The following is a 22,649-nucleotide window of genomic DNA, read 5'->3' as shown; positions in this document are numbered from 1 at the left end:
CACAATTATGTTGAGTCATTTTTATAATTCTGTTGCAATGATTTAGAATTTAGTTATTAGAAAAATTATCTATAGTTTGACATGTAGTATCAATACCAGCTTAAGCCTATTCGTTTACCCAGTGAAATTTATTTTTTGTTATTTTTATTATTATAGCTCCTTTGGCTTATGAGCCATTCTCTACACTTGCCATGATATACGAGGATCAAGGTGACATGGAGAAATCATTGCAGTTTGAGTTGATTGCTGCACATTTAAATCCCAGTGACACAGAAGAATGGGTTAGGCTGGCAGAAATGTCTCTGGAACAAGATAACATTAAGCAGGCAATTTTTTGCTATACAAAAGGTAATGACATTTTTCTTGTGTGAATGGGAAGAAATATTTTTCTTGTTTTATTAGATGTTATACAATGGGTCATTAGTGCATTTATTCTTGTGGGTTATATTTATATTGTGGATCCAGGTGTTTCTCTCTGTCTCTCTCTCTCTGTCTCTCTCTCTCTGTCTCTCTCTCTCTGTCTCTCTCTCTCTGTCTCTCTCTCTCTGTCTCTCTCTCTCTGTCTCTTATATATAAGTACACTGTAGCTGTCTTCAGACATCCCAGAAGAAGGTATCAGATCTCATTACGGATGGTTGTGAGCCACCATGTGATTGCTGGGATTTGAACTCAGGACCTCTGTAAGAGCAGTCAGTGCTCTTAACCCCTGAGCCATCTCTCCAGCCCTCTCTCTTTTTAATTGTTTTGACAACTGTATCTCTGTTACTCTTTCCTTCCCTTTCTCTCGAGTTCCTCAGTCCTCTCATGTCACCCTCTCAGTTCATGCTTACCTGCTTATTAGTGTGCTTTTGTGTGTGCATGGAACCTGCTAACTCCATTTAGCTTGACTTCCATATCCGTGTGTCCAGGGGTAACCACTTGGGATAGGACAGTACCTCCTTCTTCCCTGGAAGAGGCTGATTTTCCTTTTCTCAGTATCCATTGATCCCCTGTAGATCTTTTAAGGATGGAACTATGCAGAATTTTCCTTATCCATTTGGCTTATCAACTAGTATTATCATTATGCTTGTCTTGTTTAGGCAACCATATTGTGAAGAGTTGCATCTTCCAGGCCATGTCTAGGGTGTTGTGTTTCACAGAAGCATCTAGGCCCTCTAGCTCTGTAGTCTTTCCACCTCATCTTTTGTGATGTCCCCTGAAGTATAGATGAGTGTTGCAGAATTATTAGGTACATAGTAGGTTGTTTCTTGTGTTTGTTGAATTATTCTGCTAGCACAAATGTACTTGTTTCTTATAGCCTCTTATGGCATATATCTGGAGCCCTTTGTTCTCTGTTTGGTTGTGACTTACTTTATATTGTGTTGAATGTAGCACAAAACTAGGTGGCTGAACAATGCTTTAGGTTTCCTACTGAGCTCAGTGTTGCTTTCAGGCAGTTAACTTTTTGTGACTTGAGTGACCAATAAGAATTATTGTACAAAGTAAAGATATCTTTCTTATGAAGATAGATTTATTCCATAATTTTTTTTAACTGGGAAAGTGTTTATTATGCTTTTGAGCTAAGTAACACCTCTTTTGATAAATATGTAATTTTTTTCTCTTTGTTTTTTCTTTCTAGCTCTTAAATATGAACCTACTAATGTCCGTTACCTGTGGGAGAGATCAAGCCTTTACGAACAGATGGGTGATCATAAAATGGCCATGGATGGCTATAGGCGCATTTTAAATCTTTTGTCTCCATCTGATGGAGAACGTTTTATGCAGTTGGCTAGAGATATGGCAAAGTAAGTTTGAAGTGAAACATATGTACATTTATGCCCTTACTAGGCATTTCGCAAATCTAGGCTATTTGAAATAGAATGTACTTTGCATTAAGGTCCAAAGAAAATTTTTGTCTTCTATGTTTTATATTTGTCCAATTATAGTTGGTTTTTTTGTTGTTGTTATTGTTTGTTTTGGTTTAGTGCTTTTTGGTTTCCTGTGTGTCAACTGCACGATTGTTTAGAAAGTTCTATCTATAAGCTTGTACTTGCAGTGCTCAGAAGCTGAGAAGTCAGGTGTGCTCCTCAAGGACATTGCCATGCTTCTTTAACTTAGGGGAAGTTGTATATTTGTGATGTTTTTAAGATACTTTTTTAAAAATTTATTTATTATTATACATAAGTACACTGTAGCTGTCTTCAGACACAGGAGAAGAGGGCGTCAGATTTCGTTATGGATGGTTGTGAGCCACCGTGTGGTTGCTGGGATTTGAACTCATGACCTTCGGAAGAGTACTCAGTGCTCTTACCCGCTGAGCCATCTGACCAGCCCCGATAATTTTTTTTTTTTTTATTGTAGATGTGTCGATGAAATGTTCGTAATCTGAAATATTCTATAAACATCTTGAGTCAGTACTAGAACAGTATGTTAAGTGACATTGTTTGAAGAGCATGATGCAGCGTTTTTTCCTGGGTTAACTGTCTTGATTTTGGCATATTAGGATTAGCCCATTAATCTAATGACTTATATTCTGATACTTTTTAGCTGTGAACTGCCCCTTGCCCTCTCAGGACAGTCATATAGGAGCAGTAGATACATTTTTACAAGTGAGGGAAGCAACTCTTAGTTGATGGCTGATAAGCAATGAGGGCCTTCCCAGATGGCAGCAGCTCATTTGTAGCTACTACAGTGACTAGTCTAGTAGAGCCGAGGAATCATGACGTGCGGTGAAGATCAGTTTATTTTCCATATATACTGTGTATTATGTGAGGAGTGGCAGTGGCCGGCTGACTGATTAGGCTTTGCTTTGGTCCTTTGCCCTCCAGAAGTATTCATTGAGTGTATCTTACACATAAGCACTGTACAAGGAACCAGGATGTCCAGTAACAAGGAACTGTTAAAAGTTTTCTGCCCTTATGGAGGTTATAGTCCTATGAAGGGGATAGGTAGCAAGCAAATGACAGCCAGATATTTTATAGATCACATCGATAAGTGATGGAGACAAATTAAACAGGGAAAAGTGATAGATGCACAGTGTATGAAGTATGTTATTTTAAAAACAAGTTTAGTGAAGGGCCCAATTCCCTGTCTCCTGGTAGTCCTGTCTGAAGGGATCTGGTACTTAGGAAAGAAGAACCAAGTATGTTCAGGGAAGAAGATGGAAGCAGCTGCATTAAGGACAACACAGCAGAGAGCTTTCAGAGGAGCATAGCAATGGCCTTTGTGGGGTGTGGCAAGGACTTTGGCTTTTATTCTGAATAGTTTGGAAGCCACTGAAGGCTTTGAGTAGAAAAGTAACCTGATTTAACTTAAAATTTAGGTGCCTCAATTTTGGTTGCTCTTTTGAGCAAAAATTGAAGAGTGAAAATGGCAGAGACAGGAAGTCTAGTTTGAAAATTACTGAAATGATAGTTGGGAGGGAAAATCATAGCTTGATCAGGGAAGAAATAGGGAGTAAAAAGTAATCTATTCTCTGTAATTTAAAGTTCATCTAAAGATTGATTTACTGATGTGAGGACTGTGTGTGTGTACACATGTGTGTGCCCAGGCTTGTGTATGTGCTCAACTATGGGGGAGGAAAGGAAGAGAGGATGGTGAAAGAGGCTCTAAGGAAGGGCTGACTCCCAAGGTACCCCAGCATTTAAACACCAGGCAAAAGAGAGGAGACATCCAGGAGATGGAAATGTCCAGTGCAGGGACAAAATGAAGAGCATGATATTCTAGACTCCCTGAAGAAAGCCCTTCAGTGAGGCAGGGTAGTTGTCTTTGTGAATCAATGCAGACTGGTCCCATGGCACAAAAGCTGAGAGTTGGTGATGAGGATTAGCTACCTGGAGATCCTCTTTGGCCAAATGGTAGTGTTAACTCATGGCCCAGGCCAGATGCGTCTAGCTCCTTAGTCCCTAATCTAAAGAATTGAAAATAATGGTCTACATACTAGCAAGGAAACTTTATTCAAAAGTGAAAAAGTAGTAATAACAACGAATAATAATAATATAGATCAGAAAGAAACTGCAGGCCACACAGGTGAGAAAGTATTCAAGTGCCCCTGTTAATTCCTTTTGGGAGTCAAGGGAAGGAGTTTGGATGCTAAAGGCCGTAGTATGGGCAGCTCTCTATTTTGACTGGTAGATTAAGTCATGTGTTTGCTTTCTTACTGTGCATAATGCATAATCCCTTCTCATAATGTATCTGATTTTAATCATATGGCCCTTCAATTACACATAGGGCTAAGATGGGAAAATGGGCCTCTCTCTAAAATGTCCTTAGGGACACATGTGCCCAGTTGAACACAGAACGCATATGTATGCAGGGAGGGTCTGGGACCTAAGCCATTCATAACAGTTGGTTGAGTGGTTTCCTTGTTCATAAAGGTTATTGTGAATACTGAGAAACAATTGGGTTTCCAACCTTTTTAAACTTTGATAAATGTGGAAGCATGACCTGTCACATGCCAGGCCCCATCAGTCAGTGTAACAGTCTGCAGCAGTGTACATCTTTCCTGCTGCAAAGGAGAACTCAGCTTCTGTAACCAGTGACCATTCATAGTTCTTAGTTTTTTTCTTTTAGCAACACTGAGGACTAGTCCTAGAGATGATGAAGTGAGCAGGGAGATGGATCAGGTTGTCATGAAGACCTTCCACTTCTGTTTACTGGAGAGGTAGGGTCAGGGGTTAGAGTTAGTTGATGGAGGATGTACACGTATGCTAATTTACTTTCTGGTGTTGACTAAACACTACACAGCCTGCTGAAAGAATGCAGTTCTGTTCTTGGGGCTAACTTCTTTTCCTCAAATACCCTTTCAACAAAACAAGGTAAGTCTTATTCCTAGTTGTGAGTGTATATTTCTGAATTTAAGGATTAGTAGTACTAAACTTGGAGTGGAACTCAGGTGAAATGACAGTGTTACTGTTGCCATATTTACTGTAGGAACCTTCTCCTCTGGCATCAACCCTCCCTCTTTCTCTTGATAGCACCTGGTGCTAGCCTATTACAAACAAGCTTGAAAATTATAAGTATAGTATGTTAGAATTGAGAGAATTTAGAATTGTTAGAGGGCTAAGCAAGACAGTGAGTTTTATATCAGCATTAGCTGTGTACTCACCTTTCACTCCCTTCTTAGGAGTTACTATGAAGCCAATGACAGCGCTTCAGCTATAAACATAATTGAAGAAGCTTTCTCAAAACATCAGGGCTTAGTCTCCATGGAAGATGTTAACATAGCAGCTGAATTATATATTTCCAACAAGCAGTATGACAAAGCTTTGGAGGTAGGAATGTTCGTGTGTGGTTGTCTTAGGTATAAGCCTGTGCTTGTCTTCCAGAAATGCTTAGAAATTAGCATCTCATCATTTGAATTATAAACTAAATTATATTCAGACTCTATGAGAAAGTAATAGATTGCTAGATTCTGTGTGAAATATAACTGATATTGCCACTGTAGAGCCCAAGAGTAGGAGGACACAGTAGAGCTATTTCTGTTGGAGAAAGTAGGTTAGTTTGTGATCAGACTGATAAATCTTTGTTTTTTTAGTCAACATGATATAGTAATGTTAAAGTTTCACAGTTAGAATTCCTTATTTAAAAGGACTATATTTTTTAATATTATTTTATGTTGTAAAAACTGTTTGAAATAAACATTCACAAAAAGGTTTTTTATATATAATTTTTATTTCTCTAATTTTTTTTTAGGTAATTACAGATTTTTCTGGAATTATCCTAGAAAAGGAAACTTTGGAAGAAGGCACCTCAGAAGAGAATAAAGGTTGTAGTTAACTTCATGCAGGAACATGTCATAGCCCTCTTTTGTTAGAAGCTGTGGGGTCTTGAGTTGATAAGGTTCCCAGAGTGTTGTCTGCAGGGGGATTCTAATCTTCTTACATTGTCTTTTAAGTAATTTTTCTTCTTTTGTTTTTGTGTTGCTAGGGCTGAAATTCAGAGCCTTGTGCCTGAAGGACAAGCTCTTTACACTGAGATAAATTACCAGCCTTTGGTTTATAAGCAATCCTAAATGATGGTTTGAGTTTTTTGTTTTGAAATGCCTATCTGAACTGGATGATTCTTTGGTCCCTGTTCTGTTTCACTGACTTATGTTTGTTTTATTCTGTTTTGTTTGTTTCTTCTTTGGGACAGGTTCTCACTCTGTAGCCTAACCTGGAACTTATCATGTAACCCAGGCTGGCCTCAAACTCATGGCAATCCTCCTGCCTTAGCCTTCAAATGCTAGGATTATAGGTGTGCATTCCCATACTCCGCTCCTTATTCTTGGAAGAGAGTAAGTTACTGAGTAGATCAGAACCTTAGGTTCTCCTAAAAGGGCTGTGAGTGATCTACTACTGAAAAGTCTACTTTAAACTTACTGATTTTCAAAGGTAGGAACTGGTATGGTTGCCCTGCCCTGTGTGACAGCTCAGGATGCAAAATCACAGTGCTGAGTTTTGTGCCTTGGCAGGGTCTCTTCCAGCTCTTGTATAATCTTTGCACCAACCTAGTCTGTGAAAATGTTAACATGTGTGATTTCCTCTGTAACAAAATTTGTCATTTTTGTGGCCATAGTGTGTCCAGGGATGACCTTGAACTTCTGATGCCCTTGTCCCTGGCTTTACAGGCTTTTGTCACTACTTGTAGTTTTATTTGGTGCTGGGGATTAAACCTAGCTCTCTGTGCATGCTAGGTAAGCACTCTGCCAACTGAGTTATATCCTCAGCCTTTTGTTGAGTGTGTTTGTGGTTTTCCATGCAGCCCACCCAGACTGCCTCAAACACTCAAGGCCGCTGAGTATGACCTTGAATCCCTGATCCTTCTTGCTTCTACCTCTCAAGTGCTGAAAGTACAGGCATGTGATACCATACCAAGGGTTTTGTTTTGTTTTGTTTTGTTTTGTTTTTAAAAGGTAAGCTCTTTGGTAGCCCAGATTGGACTAGAATTAGAAATCTTCTGCTTTTGCCTTTACTTCTGAAGTGCTGGGACTATTTGGACATGTTCCATATCTGGCAAGACAAGCCCTTTTAAAGATGAGTAATGTTAAACTAGGTGTTACCTAATAGTGTATTGCGTATGCTGCAGAGACTGACTACATGCTCTCTCTCTCACACACACACATGAATAAAACACCTTCCTTACTACTGACAAGTTGTCGGCCCATTTAAATGCTTTGCTCAGACTGTAGTTTTCTGATTGAAGGGATCCCCTCTGAAGCTGTGGTTTAGATGACAAGTTTAGTTAGAGTTCCCTGAGTTCCTGCTTATCGTTTAGATATACCTGATACAAATTATGCCTTATCTACTATTGAGATTGTGGCTCTGCAGAGCTATGATTCACATGTATCTAGAGTTTCTTGATTTGAGACAGACATCTTATAGTCAACAGAAAGTTGACTTTTACTTTGCAATTTGATGTAAAAACCAAGGTTGTTAGTTTATACATCTATTCTCAGTGTATCCTTAGTAAGTGTATTTTGTTAAATAGTTATTTGAGATGCTATATCAAAATACTTTAGACTTCATGATCTACAAATAGAAAAATCATAGAGGCTTGGAAGCCCAAGATTAAGGCATGAAAGATTTGATGTAGTACCATCTTGCTTTGAGGACACAGAGTTCCTTTAGGCCTCTTTCTAAGGACATGAATATACGCAGTCAGACCATGTTAAACAATAGACCAAAATGCTAGTATTTGGAATATAGAACTTGTATCTAAGTAGAATCCCATTTTAGAAGTCACAGAGCTCATTACAAAGACCATATTGGTTAGTTCTTTGTAGGTGAGTAACTGTAGATAGCATCTACAGAAGGAATATGCTGTAGGCACTGCCTTGAATCAGGTAGACTTGGTGGCATGTGTCTTCAGGGAGCTTAGGTCTTGGGTGAGCGAAATTTCATGGTAGGAAAATTGTGTAGAATAAATATCAAAGTTAAGTTTGTGTTATCAGTTACTATCATGGATTCACTGTTAACAGTCAGTCTCCTAATCAAGCCATATTCCTATGGCTTAGTAAAGACTGTCAATGGCAAATTCTGTAAAACATGATATTATATATTGTCATTATATAATGGTATTTTAAATATCATTTTAAGTAACTTAAATTTGATTCTACTGCCAAAGGCACATCACTAATATCTTTCATTATTTTATGAAATGGAAACAAACTGATTTGTAATTTAATGTGCAAAATAAGAATTAAATGTAGGTTAGAATTCCTCTAATTTCCCAGAATTTTAATAATCATGTTGCTGTAATGAAGTTTTAGAAAAGCAGAAAAGTATTTAATCCTTTTAGAAGCATCTCTATAGTAAATTCAAAAATGAAGCTTTGGAATACAAAAGTTTAAACAGAAAGCTTCTGTGTATCTGGTCAGTTTCATCATTTAAACCCTGTGTAATCTGGTAAAAGAAATGGAAAGCTGTGTATAAGTTGATCTTAGGAAAAGAGGCAGGATAAGTACAAACAGAAGACAGGCTGAAGGACTAAGAAGCTGCAGATACACTGATAAGTGGATATTAGTCCAGAAACTTAGAATACCCAAGATATATTTTGCAAAACACAAGAAAACCAAGAAGGAAGACCATCGTGTGATNCTTCATTCCTCCTTAGAATAAAGAACAAAATACCCATGAAAGGATATAGGTACAGAGACAAAATTTAGAGCAAAGATGAAAGGATGGACTATCCAGAGACTACCCCACCTGGGGATTCATCTCATCATCAGCCACCAAACCCAGACACTATTGCACATACCAGCAAGATTCTGCTGAAGGGACCCTGATATTGCGGCCTCTTGTGAGGCTATGCCAGTGCCTGGCAAGCAGAAGTGGATGCTCACAGTCAGCTATTGGATGGAACACAGGGCTCCCAGTGGAGGAGCTAGAGAAAGTACCCAAGGAGCTGAAGGGGTCTGCAACCCTGTAGCTGGAACAACAATATGAACTAACCAGTACCCCCTGAGCTCGTGGCTCTAGCTGCATATGTAGCAGAAGATGGTCTAGTCGGCCATCATTGGGAAGAGAGGCCCCGTGGTCTTGCAAACTTTATATGACCCAGCACAGGGGAAGGCCAGGGCCAAGAAGGGGGAGTGGGTGGGTAGGGGAGCAGGAGCGGGGGGAGGGTATAGGGAACTTTCGGGATAACATTTGAAATGTAAATAAAGAAAATATCTAATTAAAAAAAAAAAAGCTGCAGATAGACGTTAACCAAAGTGAGCACTTACTAGGGTCTTCCCCTGAGCAGTTGGAAATGGGATCTTGTGTACAGATGTGTGGAGTTGCCTTAGCTTGCTTTACATCCTGAGCTCACACAAGGAATACCTTGTCTGATGTTCACCCAGCTGCTGAGACGGTTACCTGCTCTATACCTGAAAGCGTGCCAATAGACATCACAGTGAAGCTGATGGTCTGCCTCGTACATCTCAACATCCTTGAGCCCCTCAATGTAAGTAGCACTGAGAGCTGCACCTGCGGGAGAGCGCTAAAACCCTTTCCATTGAGTGCACACTCTCCTTCCCATGACTAGAAATTATAACCTAACCTTAGATTTTCATATTTCTTAGTAACGGGAAGACACAGTAAGCATCAAATTATTTCCATAGGAATGGCTCATAAAAGCAAAGTGGTTTGGAATTGGGCTTGGAATTTACTTTCCAATGAGAACCATCCAAACATGAGAAGGTGGGATCTGCCTTCAGGCAGTCTATAAAAAAATCTTATAGATACTCTTTTTTATTTTTTTTCTGACTTTTTTGGAACAAGTATTTCATTGAATAAAAAAAAAATGCATTTGGAAATCTGCTTTGTTGACCTTAGCATGAGGTATTGAGTGAAACAAATCCCTCCCTTCCCAGATCTTTGGTTCTAGGAGGTTAAATACATTCATAAAATATATCAGTTGGTGGAGTGTTCTGAAGAAAAACAAGGAATATACAAAATGTAGGGATGGGAGAAAGTTCGAAGTTTATGGCAGGGTAGTCACCTGAGGCCATGACATTTGGGTAAGAAATGAGGGAATAGCTTTTCATAACATCAGCCAACACATGGAGCCAGAGGTACAGGCTGGGTATTAGGGAAGGCACTCAGATGGAGTGCATGTGTGTGTGATGCAAGAGTCAGTCTGTAACAGCAATACAGATGTGAGCAGAATACTGATCTAAGCTGCTTTTCTTAGTCTGTGCTGCTTCCTGGCTTATGTCTGGTAGCTGATAAACAGATGTGGTTCTTTGTAATGAGTGCTTGGCCTCTGTTTTTTATTTGGAGTTTAGCCTCTTCTGACAACACTGGTGGAACAGAATCCTGAAGATATGGGTGACCTCTATCTTGATGTTGCCGAAGCTTTTCTGGATGTTGGTGAATATAATTCTGCCCTTCCCCTGCTCAGTGCCCTGGTTTGCTCTGAAAGATACAACCTTGCAGTGGTTTGGCTTCGGCATGCAGGTAATACTTTCGTTTTGGAAGAGAATCAGATTTAATCATATAGTCAGGTTAGAGTTTATGTTTTCAACACGGTAGCCATTATAACATAGTAGAATATTGGTGCCAGTGTTTCTGGTTTTGGTGTAAGATTAGTATTTAAGGTATCTTGCCAGACTACTGAGTGCTTGCCCTTACATGTCAGTATCCTTCAGCCCCTTCACTTAAGGAATGCCAGAATCTTCTCCTGACTTAGTGACATTAAAATGATCAAAGCCACAGTGCTCTCTAGAGGACAGTATGTTTACCTAATGATGTTGACCTTGCTGCAGCTAGGATAATAATGTATATACCCCTTAAATACACATCTTTCATGTCTCATACCATACAGTGTGTATGCATATTTAATGTTATTCAGGGAGAAAATAGTTAATGTGCTTTTCTTTTTTTTTTTCCCTTTTTTATTATTATTTTCTTTATTTACATTTCAAATGCTATCCCGAAAGTTTCCCATACCCCTCCCCCCACCTCTGTTCCCCTACCCACCCACTCCCACTACTTGGCCCAGGCCTTGCCTTGTGCTAGGTCATATAGAGTTTGGAAGACCAAGGAGCCTCTATTCCCACTGATGGCCGATTAGGTCATCTTCTGCTACATTTAATGTGCTTTTCAGTGCTGTTTGACCCACACATGCAAGGAGACAGTTGAGGAAGCAATCTGAAGCAAAGTACTTAGGAAGTCATTGCAGTGAAAAGGACCATGTGCAATGAACTAGATCGGTGTTGGGGCTGCTAGAATGCAAAGAAGAAGCCAGCGGTTGATGGAGGAGTGGAGGGGTTTTACTTCTGAGGATTCATTCTGAGGCGTGGAGTGGGATAATGGGAGTGACTTGATATTAGGGAGATACGAAACTGGGGAGTCCAGTAACAATGGGAGTGAGGTGGATATTTGCTAGTAGTGAGAAGTGAGAACTGGAGAGTGTCATCTGTATGGGCTCATGATGTCATATGGGAGGAGGGAGCTAGCTCGCTCTTGGCAAATTAGAAGAAGCCAGTACCCTAGCTTTTATAAAATACTAATTTTAAAATATGTAGGCAGTTAATACTTTGAATAATCACTGTGCCATAATAAACATGTCTATGGATTAAGTTGGGTCTCCCAGCCATAAACTTTGGATACATTAAGCTGTTTCCTGTGGTATGACCAGAGTGTACATTTGGGAACAGACCCTATGTCAGTGTGGCTAAGTGATTATTTTGATTATTATATAACATTCAAAAATGCCAGTGAAGACATGGGGAATGCTTAAAACATAGTACTAAGTGAATAAAGACATACCAAATTGAAAATAGACACTGATTTAGAGTCCTGTAGTAGGTTAATTCTGATGGGGTGAGGCTGAGAATCTAGCTCACCCCATTGAATGCTTACCTTGTATGCATAAGGGTCTGAGTTTGATCTCTAGAGCCATTAGGGGAAAGAATCAGTAGCTTGATCATTGGATTGATCAATTAATAGAGAATAGGATCGTTGCTTTAAAGTACTAACAATATATATTCACTCCTTTGTTGTTATAATTTTCTTATATTGCTCTAATGTTTCTTTAAAATGGGAAAAATACTGCCAGGTGAAGCAATATAAACTGGTAACCCAGGCTTGGGAGGCTGGTGGATGAGGATTGCAAATCAGTGAGACTGTCATAAAGTCAAATAAAATACATTATATTAGGAAAGGAATAATTTTGGACAGTTTACAACTTGAGAATTAAACATCTTTTAACATCTTAGAATGTTTAAAGGCCTTGGGCTACATGGAACGTGCTGCTGAAAGCTACAGTAAAGTGGTTGATCTGGCTCCACTCCATTTGGATGCAAGAATTTCACTTTCCATCCTTCAGCAGCAGCTAGGTCGTCCTGAGAAAGCTCTGGAAGCGCTGGAACCCATGTATGATCCAGACACCTTAGCCCAAGATGCGAATGCTGCACAGCAGGTAAGCTACATTGCATGGGTGCTTCTCTGGGTAGAACTTTCTCCTCATCTGCTACAGTGTTTGAGTGTTTGCCTCAAGTTTATACAGCTACAGCCAAAGCTGTTAAATTTAGTGGCATTTCATTTGGGTTGATATGTGTGTTGTATGTACTAGGTAGTGTGAACGTGCGCATGTTTGTATGTCAGAGGTAGACATGGGGTATCTTTCCTAGATTTCTCTCCACATACATTTATTTATTGAGACAGTCTCCCACTGCACTTGAAGCTCATCTATTTGGCTGGCCAGTGAGCATCAGGGACCCTTCTGTTCTGGGATAAGCCCACTTGCCTTGCCTTTTGTCTCAGGTCTTTTGGCTAGCATGGCAGATCATTTCCCTAGCCTCCAAATTGAATGGCTTTGAAAAGCCATTTAGTCTTAAGTTTTAATCACTTTTTATTAGTTACAAATTTTAGCTTTTAAAGTGTTAGATTTTAATTATTATTATAAAGTGTTAATTTTTTTAAAGCAAACGTTCATAGAGTCTGATTTCTAAAAAAGTATTTCTACAAGTAAAACCATTATAGCAAAGATGTTTTATTATTCTCTGTCATGTGCTCGTTCATTCAGGAACTGAAATTACTGCTCCATCGTTCTACTTTATTGTTTTCACAAGGCAAAATGTACGGCTATCTGGATACCTTGCTAACCATGCTCGCCATGCTTTTAAAGGTGGGTGGTCACTTTGCAGTAGCCTTGCTTATTTTTATAATGTTTAAATTTTGATTTAAACAATATAGCTTTGTAATTGTAATTGTTCCTCTGTATTAAGCTCAAACATTTTAAAGGGAAGCAGATAAATACAGAAGAATTAGAAATTAGTATTATATGACTGGAACTTCTTTTGTAACACTTGAGGATCAACTCAGGTGCTTCACATACGTTAGGCAAGTGCTCTACTATTGAATTATATCCCAGCCCTAAGATTGGACATTCTACATGGTAATATGAGCTTGATTATAGAAAAAGTGAAATGAAACCTTAAGTCTACTTATTTTGAAATATGAGAATAGTACTACCAGTTATTAGCCTTATAGACAGTAGTGCATATTAAAATGGTTCATTTTGCAAGAATGTTAAGCATAAAAAGGTCTGACATCCATTTCTAGTCTGTTTTGCAGGGAAGTGGCAAGGATTCACTCTCACTATGCAGCTCTGCATGTCATAGCTAATGTGCACTGATGACGTTCCCATCATAGTGTGTCTGTAGTGACTGCTATTTCTTTCATAAGAAAAATAAATCAATTCATTGTACTTTTAGGCATTTAGAATATAGAGAAATCTGCTGAAGAGTTTTCAGTCTGGTTCATGCTACTCAGCGGGTCATCAGTTTTACTGTAAACATTATGGACTAAAGCATCTTACCGTCTTTTATTCAGGTTGCGATGAATAGAGCCCAAGTTTGTTTGATATCCAGTTCCAAATCTGGAGAAAGACATCTCTACCTTATTAAAGTGTCAAGAGATAAAATATCAGACAACAATGAGCAGGAAACATCAAATTATGATGCAAAAGGTAATTGTTTCATTTGCTTTATGAACTGAATGAAAAGGATTAATGTAGTAATACCTGGTATTAATCTAAGTTAAATGCAAATTGCAATCTAAATCTGTCGGGTATAACCAACTCATTTAATGCTAAAAGGAAATACCCATCGGATCTTTTTCTGAAAAATATAAAGTAAAACAATTTTGACCTTTTAAGAAAATTAATTTGTGAAAATTAGATGGCACTATAGATAATAGGTGCAGTTACTTCAGTTACATAGATTTTGTTCTGTTAATTTTTTTTTTTTGACAAATATAGCCATCATAGAAACTCTCTGAAAGTAAATTGCTGTGACCCAGTCTAAAGTCTTAGGACTTTAAAAGGCATTTAGTTTGGGCCAAAAGGGCATTGGGGATGTTTGAGTGAGCTTGTTACTCAAAGAAGACCTTTGGAAATGAGATTAGAGGTGTCACTTTGGCAAAATTACTTCATTGTTAGCTCATTCAACAAGCATTTATTAAACTGTCAGGATACCCACTGGAGTCCAAGACTGAGTCAGGAATGCTCAGCCGCCTGTGACCTGCTGTAGATGATTCCAGAGCCCAGCCGTCTCTTCACGGATTCTGGGTTCATTAGCTTTTCCTCTATGTCATGCAGTTTGCACCATGTTTACCTAAATTAATTTTTTCCATATAAAACTTACCCCTTTCCTTCCTCATTTTAGGTCTATTGGTTTTTCTTAGGTTGGTAAAGTTACTGCTTTCACCTTAGTGGAGGTGGGATCAGATGGGATGCATGAGCTAAGCTGCTTTATGTTACATGCAACTTTGTAGGTCTGGCTTCCACCTTATGGGCCTTGCACATGCAAATGGGTGTTCCACCTGGAGGTAGATCTCTATCCTGCTTGCAACTCTGTACTCTGATAGCTTCACATAACATTTTATGTCTCTATACTTGAAAAATGTATAATATTCCATTGGATAGCAACTGTATAATTTACTATTTCTTTATATTTTGTTATATGAATAGTAATATAGAGTAAGCATTATAAGTAAGTATAGTTCATCCTATAGCTTTATCCATGTTCTGATTGTTTAAAGTAGATTGCCAGAAGAGTAATTGGTGGCTCAGACAATACAAATTATCCTGCCTTCCTTTTCTTCTCTCCTTACCTTCCATTTTATCTCCCTCCCTCCATTTTTCTCTTTCAGCGTTAGGACTGAACTGAGGGTCTTACATGTGTTAGGCAAGCTCTCTGCTCCTAAGCTCCAGTCACTAGCCCAATTTTCTGTCCCTCTCTTCTTCCCTCCTCCCTCTTCTCTTATTTCCCATTCTTCCTCACCTCCTCTCCTCTCCTCTCCCCCTCTTTTTCTTTTCCTGTCTACCTTCCCTCTTTCCTGCTTGCTTTTCCTTCCTCCAAATTGCTTTGGCTTGTCTTGACCTTGCCATGTAACCCAGACTGGCCTTAAACTCTTAGCACACTCCCACTTCATTATCCTGAGTACTGAGATTTATAGGTGTTCACTGCCTTTCTGACTTGCTATTTTTAATGTAGTTTTTTTGGGGGGACGGGGGAAGTTGAGACAGGGTTTCTCTGTGTAGCTCTGGCTGTCCTGGAACTCACTTTGTAGACCAGGCTAGCCTCGAACTCAGAAATACACCTGCCTCTGCCTCCCAAGTACTGGGATTAAAGGCGTATGCCATCATCACCTGGCTTAATGTAGTTTTTCAAAGGAGGCTTCTTACGGAGAAATGAAAAGGATGTCAAAGGAAAAGTGAAAATTTAAGGCAGAGAAAAGAAAAGAGATTAGAAAAAGACTAAGCAAACCCAAATCTGTAACGTGTGGAAGTGAAGACCCTTTGCCAACGTCAGGAGGCTGTGTGCACGCAGAGGTCCATGGGGTTGCCCAGGAGAGGACACTTGTTAGAGCAGAGCAGCATGTGTCTGAGCTCAGACCATCAAAGGCCAGTGGGGTCGGAGTGAGAATTAACTGGGATGCCAGGTTGTTGAAGTTCCAATAGGATTGAAGGAGTCCAGGTAAGCATCTACAGTTCTTATCTTCGTCAGGTTATCAGCATGAACTTGACAGACTGTGAAGAGTATCTGCACTTGTGTATGCACATTATGTGCGGTTTTCTTTTCCAGTACTGCTATTTCTGGAACAAACAATGTCCTGTTTTCATTTGTCTCATTTTAGCAATATTTGCTGTACTCACAAGTGTCTTGCCAAAAGAAGACTGGTGGAACCTTCTCTTAAAGGCCATATATACCCTGAGTGATTTGGCTCGATTCCAAGAAGCTGAATTGCTGGTGGATTCTTCCCTGGAATATTATTCATTTTATGACGACAGACAAAAACGCAAAGAGCTAGAATACTTTGGTCTTTCTGCTGCTATTCTGGACAAAAATTTCAGAAAGGCATATGACTATATCAGGTGACTTTCCAATCAGAAATCATATTTTAGAAATATTTATGTGTGGTGTACACTGTACAGGAGCCCATGGAAGTCAGAAGAGGGCATCCGATCCTCTGTAACTGGACTTCCATGTGGCTCTAAGCACTTTGGAGGTGCTGGGCACTGGATCTGCAGATGGCGCTTCAGCCCTCCAGTCATACTTGAGTTACGTTTTTGGTAGCACAGGTGACTTGACTTAGGCTCTCACTGTGTTGTGTTACTTGTGGCTCATTTGCTCACTGGTGATTCTTAGGTGTTCTTTCATGGGATGAACTCTAGAGCTGCATTTCTCAGGTTCAGGTCCCCACCCAAGTATGAATGAAGCCTTTTTAACAGTGCCTGGCACACTGTATTGGTTGTTCATTGCTTATGGTTCTGTAGCTATACTAAGTTGAAAGACAAGGAAAACAGCCATTTGATGCTGCTTTTAGTATAAGGTGTTTTTCAAAATCAAGAACAATATAAAGAAATACTAACTTAAACAGCGTATTCTAGGAAAGAAGATCTCTCACTGTGTAAGAGGTTTTGCTTTTCCTTTGTTGGGGGATAGCACTGGAGAGTTTCATTATTACAAATCAGGACATTAATTCCCTTCACACACACTTTCTGCTGTTTTAGGGTAATGGTAATGGAAAATGTCAATAAGCCCCAGCTGTGGAATATTTTCAATCAAGTTACCATGCACTCCCAAGATGTAAGACATCATCGGTTCTGTCTCCGTCTGATGCTGAAAAACCCAGATAATCATGCTCTGTGCGTTTTAAATGGACACAATGCATTTGTATCTGGTAGTTTCAAACATGCACTTGGTAAGTGTGCTGCCACCTGACTGTTGTAGTGCTCAGGGCTGGATTCTGCTCTGGAACACAGCTGCCTGGGCTTCAGATGGCCTCTGTACCATTGTAAAGGAGCCTTTTTCTCTACTCAATTTATCTCTTCAACAATGATATCAGGACCTATAGTATAGACTATTTTTAACATTACATGAGTAAATATGAAGAAGTGTTTAAAACAGAGCCTGCTATATAAGTGTTCTAAGTACTAGTAATAATGGTAAGAATAATGTCTTGTTTGTTATGTGCTTTTAGAGGTTAAGTAGGTTTAAGGTCAGCAGTTATTCCTGCTAAGGTTTAGAAGTCATCAGATGGCAACTGCGTGTACACATGGACACCATCATACACCACACACATTCTCCCTTCACTTTGAAAACAGACTGAAGGTCATAAAATAAGTTATGATCATACTGCTGAATTATTTTAGAGTTTCATTCTATATAAAAATGTCTATCTCTACCTGTTACTCTTTATCATCAGGATACACTTTTTTTTTAAAGGCTCTATGCTTTTAATATATAAAATACCTAAAAATTAGGAGAGACACAGCTCAATTTAAATAAGAAAGATGAAAAATGGGCACTCACAAAGCAGAAATAAAAAGCATTTAACCAAAGGCAAATTGAATTTATGAGATGGCATTTAATTAAGACAAATTAAAACAGTATGTTATCACTACATTTGAGCTATAATAGCCCAAATGAAAGGGACAGAACCTGCTGAATATGTCCCTAGTGGAGTGTGGGTCACAGTATACTCCACAGAGAACTGCTAAGCACTGTCCATTAAACCTAGCACATGCTTTCCCTGTGATCAGCAGTTCTACTGCAGATGCTGTTGAAGAGCTAATAAGTGACATGAAACAATTATCTATGGTAATAGTACTGAAGCCTAGAAGGCTGTGGCTCTCTGTGGCACAACTCCTTATACTTCCCCATAACCTCAGCCTCCCACACTTCTCATTAGCACAAGAGTTTGCCACAATACCCTGCACGAATCCTGGCTTAGTGATCAACCTTCTAATCTTACTTCTCTCTAACCTGGATTCCTCCTCCATGAATAGTATTTGTGTTGGTTACATTCATATCCCTATATGCAAGCCATATGACAGGAAAAACAAGAAGTCATTTCCTTGGGCTCATAGCTTTAGTAATTTCAATTCATCATGGCAAGGAAGGTGGAGTGGGTCCATCCAGGTGGCAGGAGCATGAAGTAGAAAACTGTTCACACCAAGGTAGACCAGAATGCAGACTACTTCCACAACTAGATCACACCCCTACATAATAGCACTATAAACTAGGAATCTAGTATCATCAGGATACACTTAATAAAGATACTTCTAATAGTGGTGTTGTACATTGCTGTAAAGTTTAAACTAATATGTGTGATTGATATTTAAGATAATAGGGTCTTTTTTTTTTTTAAATTAAGATTTATTTATTTTATGTATGTGAGTACACTGTCACTGTCTTCAGACACACCAGAAGAGGGCATCAGATCCCAGTAGAGATGATTGTGAGCCACCACATGGTTGCTACGAATTGAACTCAGGACCTCCAGAAGAGTAGTCAGTGCTCTTAACCAGAGCCGTCTCTTCAGTCCTGATATATTAAAATATATATCAGGTCTTTATATATTAAAATCAATGATGTTTGGTTTTAGAACATAATTTGAGTGATGAGGAAAGAAGGAACAGTATTCTTACCACATCATCTGGTCTTGCTTACCTTCCAGGACAGTATGTCCAAGCCTTCCGTGCCTATCCCAGTGAGCCGCTCTACAATCTCTGCATAGGCCTTACCTTTATTCACATGGCATCTCAGAAGTATGTGCTGAAGAGACACGCTCTGACTGTGCAGGTAATGCATTTGGTTCTGCCAGCTTTCTTGTGTGCATGGAAGTGAGTGTATATATGAAGTGTCTATTTAAAAACCTGGTTTCAAAAGCAATGCCTGCTTGATAAACATGTTGAGAATATTCAATACGTACTCTTATGTCCTAGACTCATGGGACTCAGCATATTGTTATACTGAAGATTAAGACTGATGTATAGCAGTATAATGAGCATATAGAGTCAGATCATAGCAGGTAAAGGCATATGTAGATTCTACAGGATTTTGAATTAAGTCCTTTTATACTCTTTGGGGGCTCCAACTGTCTTAGGTCTAAAGATTCATTTAATTAGGTTTTTGTGTACCTATTCACATTTCTGTATAAATGCATCTACACACATTGGCCTATGTATGTGGAGGCCAGAAATGGACTCAGAATCTTTCTGAATTGTTTTGTACCTTAATAGACCAAGGCAAGGTAGTGTAACTAGCCACATTGCTCCAAGGATTTTGTCTCTACATTCTTAGCACTGGGATTACAGGCAGACTGCTATTGCCACCAGGCATTTATGCATGTGCTAACGATTAGAACTCCAGTCCTCAGGCTTGTGCAACAAGAGATTTGCCTGTTGAGTTATCTCCCCAACCCCTAAATTAATTGATTTAAAGTCTGTTATTAGGGGCTGGAAAGCAGTGCTTAACAGCAAAAATGTCAAGTAGTTCACAACCATCTGTAGCTCCAGCTCCCAGAGGGTCAAATGCTTCAGGCCTCCATTGGCACTTAAATGTGTGTGTCCATATCCCACCTCCACCAAACATACACACACACACACACACAACCCTAAAAATAATACAAATTGTTTAAAATACCTAACATTTAAGTAGAGTGTTATATCATCACCTAATTTTTTTTTTTTTTAAGAATGGGAGATATTCTAGTTTCATTTTTCTGTTGCTATGATAAAACACCTTAACAAAACAACTTAAGGAGAAAGTATTTCTGGGACTGTTTAGCTCACAGTCCCAAGTTGCAGACAATCATAGCAGGGAAACCTCTGTGGGGAGAACTTTAAAGAGTTAGCCTTATTATATCCCCGGTTAGAAGAAAGAACAATGAAGGCACACATGCTTGACCTCAGCTTGCTTTTTCTACTCTTCCATAGTTCAAGATCACCTGATTAAGGAATGGTGCCCCCACAGTGGGTTGGGTCTTTCTACCTCAAAGTAGCCAAGGTAATCCCATACATACATGCCCGCAGGCCAGTCTAATTTGGATAGTCCCTCATTGAGACTTCTCAAGTGATTCTAGATTATATGTCAAGTTGACAATTAAAAACTAGCCCAGTAGTTTTGCTCCATGGTAGGACAATTGCCTAGCATATGCAAGATTATTGATTCAATGTCTGTCTAGTTCTACCAAAAAAGAAAAAAAATTCTCTTAGTTCTTATTAAACTTAATTTTTTTAAAAATTTCTGGGAACATAATGTTTTATACTTTCCTTTCCTCCCTCCAAACCATCCAAAATACCCCTCCCTACACTCCTTCATTGTTGTTAAGATGCATATGTGTATGTATATGTTCCTAAATACAACCTGTTCAGTCTGTCCGGTTTATAGAATGTTACTTGTATGTGTCCAGTGCTGATTGGCACTGGACAGCCCATTGGTGTGCTCTGTTTACTAAGCCAGCTCCCAGCTTTCCTTAATAGTTGAGACCTCACGGGCTTTTTCCCATGTTCACTTTGGCATGTCTCTTGTTTGGCTCACATTTGGACAGTCATGTTGGGACTCTATGAGTGTAGCTTCTGACATTACTAGGAGACACAGTCTCACAGCAGATTCCCTGATCCTCTGGTTCCTTAAACTCCTTTAGTCCTTCTCTTCCACAGTGTTCCCTGAGCCTAGGGAGTGTTTTATAGATGTATCTGTTGGGACTTAGCTCCTTGACTCTGCCTTTTGATTTTGTTTTGTTTTTTTGTTTGTTTGTTTTGGTAGTGGTCTCTGTTGCAAAGAAAAGGTTCCTTGATGACTACACTTATCTGTGGATATGAGGACAAGTGTTTAATAGATTGTTGTCAGAGATTACATTGCTTTTAGTAAGGTAGTGCTTGTCAGTTCTCTTCCAGTAACCATGACTTTATGACTCACTAGCACTGAGAAGCTAGCTGGGTTTCTAGTACCTGGTATGGTTCCTCTTGTTGAGTGGGTCTCAAGTTCACTCTGAGAGCTCTTGGTTACTGCTGAGGTCTGCATGCCTCCCCTGAACCCTGAAGGTTATTGAGCCATGCTGGTTGTTGCTGTAGTTCATAGGGGTCATAGCTGGGTAGGAATATTTGTTGCCTTCCTCCTTTTAGTACCATGAAAGCTAGTTCTCAAAGAGTGGGCATTCAGGTCAGTTCCAGCTCTGAAACTCAGGTTTCTGGACCCTGTTTCTGAAGTACATGGTGTCTTCAGCAGTAGGGACTTACCTTCCACTTATGGAGGACAACCAAGGGCAACAGTAACAGGCTGTATGTTTTGGGGGTCTCTGGGGCAGCCCAGGGCAACAATTCAAAAGAAAGAGCTCAACTTTGGTATTGGGGATTTTGATTTTTGGCTCTCTGAGGGAATACCAGATGAGAAAAGTTTGTTAAAATTATATATGTATATTTACACACAGAATTACATGTGTTATATTTTTTAAAGGCAAATATTTAATAATACATTTCTTGTTGCTTTTTCAGACATTCTTGTTATTTTACCTTCTTCCATCTTCCTTCTGTACTTAGCCCCCTTTCAGCTCTGTAGAGTCCTCCCTTCGCATTTCCCTTCTCAGGTCACTTGTATCTTGCTGTTCCCCTTCCCCTTCTCCCTCCTTGTATATGTTTTTCCTTTCCCATTCCACATATCCAATCACTTGATCTAGCTGTTTATTCCCTTCTCCAAGTCTCCCCTCCTTCCCTCATTCTGGCAGTGGTCCCATTTTATTTCCTGGATTCTGTAGTTACTACAGGCTTTGTGTACTTAAGTCTGAAGCTATGGAGCCAGGAACCTCTAGCAAGGAAGAACATGCCATGTTTGTCTTTGGGTCAGGTCATATCAATATAATCTTGTCTAGCTCCAAACATTTAACTGCAAATTTAATGATTTCATTTTCCTTTACAGCTGAATAGTATTGTATAAGTGCACATTACATCTTCATTCTCCATTTACAGTTGTACGACATTTAGCTTGTTTCCATCCCTAGTTGTTGTGAATAGAGCAGCAGTGAACATAGTTGAGCAAGTGTCTGTGGAGTAGGGTGTCCTGTGAGTATATTCCAAGGAGTGGTACAGCTGGCTCATACCGTAGACTAGCTTGAAAATTCTCCATACTGATTTCCATAGTGGCTGGACCAGTTGGCTGGACCAGTTCCCCTGTACCCATATCTTCGAGGCTCTTCCCCACTTTCTCCTCTATAAGTTTCAGTGTCTCTGATTTTATGTGGAGTTCCTTGATCCACTTAGATTTGACCTTAGTACAAGAAGATCAGAATGGATCAATTTTCATTCTTCTACAGCCAGTTGTGCCAGCACCATTTGTTGAAAATGCTATCTTTTCTCCACTGGATGGTTTTAGCTCCCTTGTCAAAGATCAAGTGACCATAGGTGTGTGG

At 39.4% G+C, this 22,649-nt stretch overlaps 1 protein-coding gene across 1 annotated transcript in view; it reads left to right on the top strand.

Annotated features, from left to right (window-relative positions):
• The window catches only part of Gtf3c3 (general transcription factor IIIC subunit 3), a 38,209-nt gene that overhangs the window by 11,934 nt on the left and 3,626 nt on the right, over positions 1 to 22,649 (top strand). The window contains exons 5-16 of the mRNA XM_021198502.2: positions 157 to 348; positions 1,619 to 1,784; positions 5,105 to 5,252; positions 5,674 to 5,746; positions 9,305 to 9,408; positions 10,232 to 10,403; positions 12,167 to 12,369; positions 12,976 to 13,077; positions 13,785 to 13,920; positions 16,092 to 16,329; positions 16,969 to 17,159; positions 18,918 to 19,042. Coding sequence (XP_021054161.1) covers positions 157 to 348; positions 1,619 to 1,784; positions 5,105 to 5,252; positions 5,674 to 5,746; positions 9,305 to 9,408; positions 10,232 to 10,403; positions 12,167 to 12,369; positions 12,976 to 13,077; positions 13,785 to 13,920; positions 16,092 to 16,329; positions 16,969 to 17,159; positions 18,918 to 19,042 — 1,850 coding nt within the window. The remainder of the gene's footprint in view (positions 1 to 156; positions 349 to 1,618; positions 1,785 to 5,104; positions 5,253 to 5,673; positions 5,747 to 9,304; positions 9,409 to 10,231; positions 10,404 to 12,166; positions 12,370 to 12,975; positions 13,078 to 13,784; positions 13,921 to 16,091; positions 16,330 to 16,968; positions 17,160 to 18,917; positions 19,043 to 22,649) is intronic.

Source organism: Mus pahari, chromosome 5, assembly GCF_900095145.1.
Source record: "Mus pahari chromosome 5, PAHARI_EIJ_v1.1, whole genome shotgun sequence".
Classification (NCBI taxonomy): Eukaryota; Metazoa; Chordata; class Mammalia; order Rodentia; family Muridae; genus Mus; species Mus pahari.
This window is presented reverse-complemented; position numbering and strand designations above follow the sequence as displayed.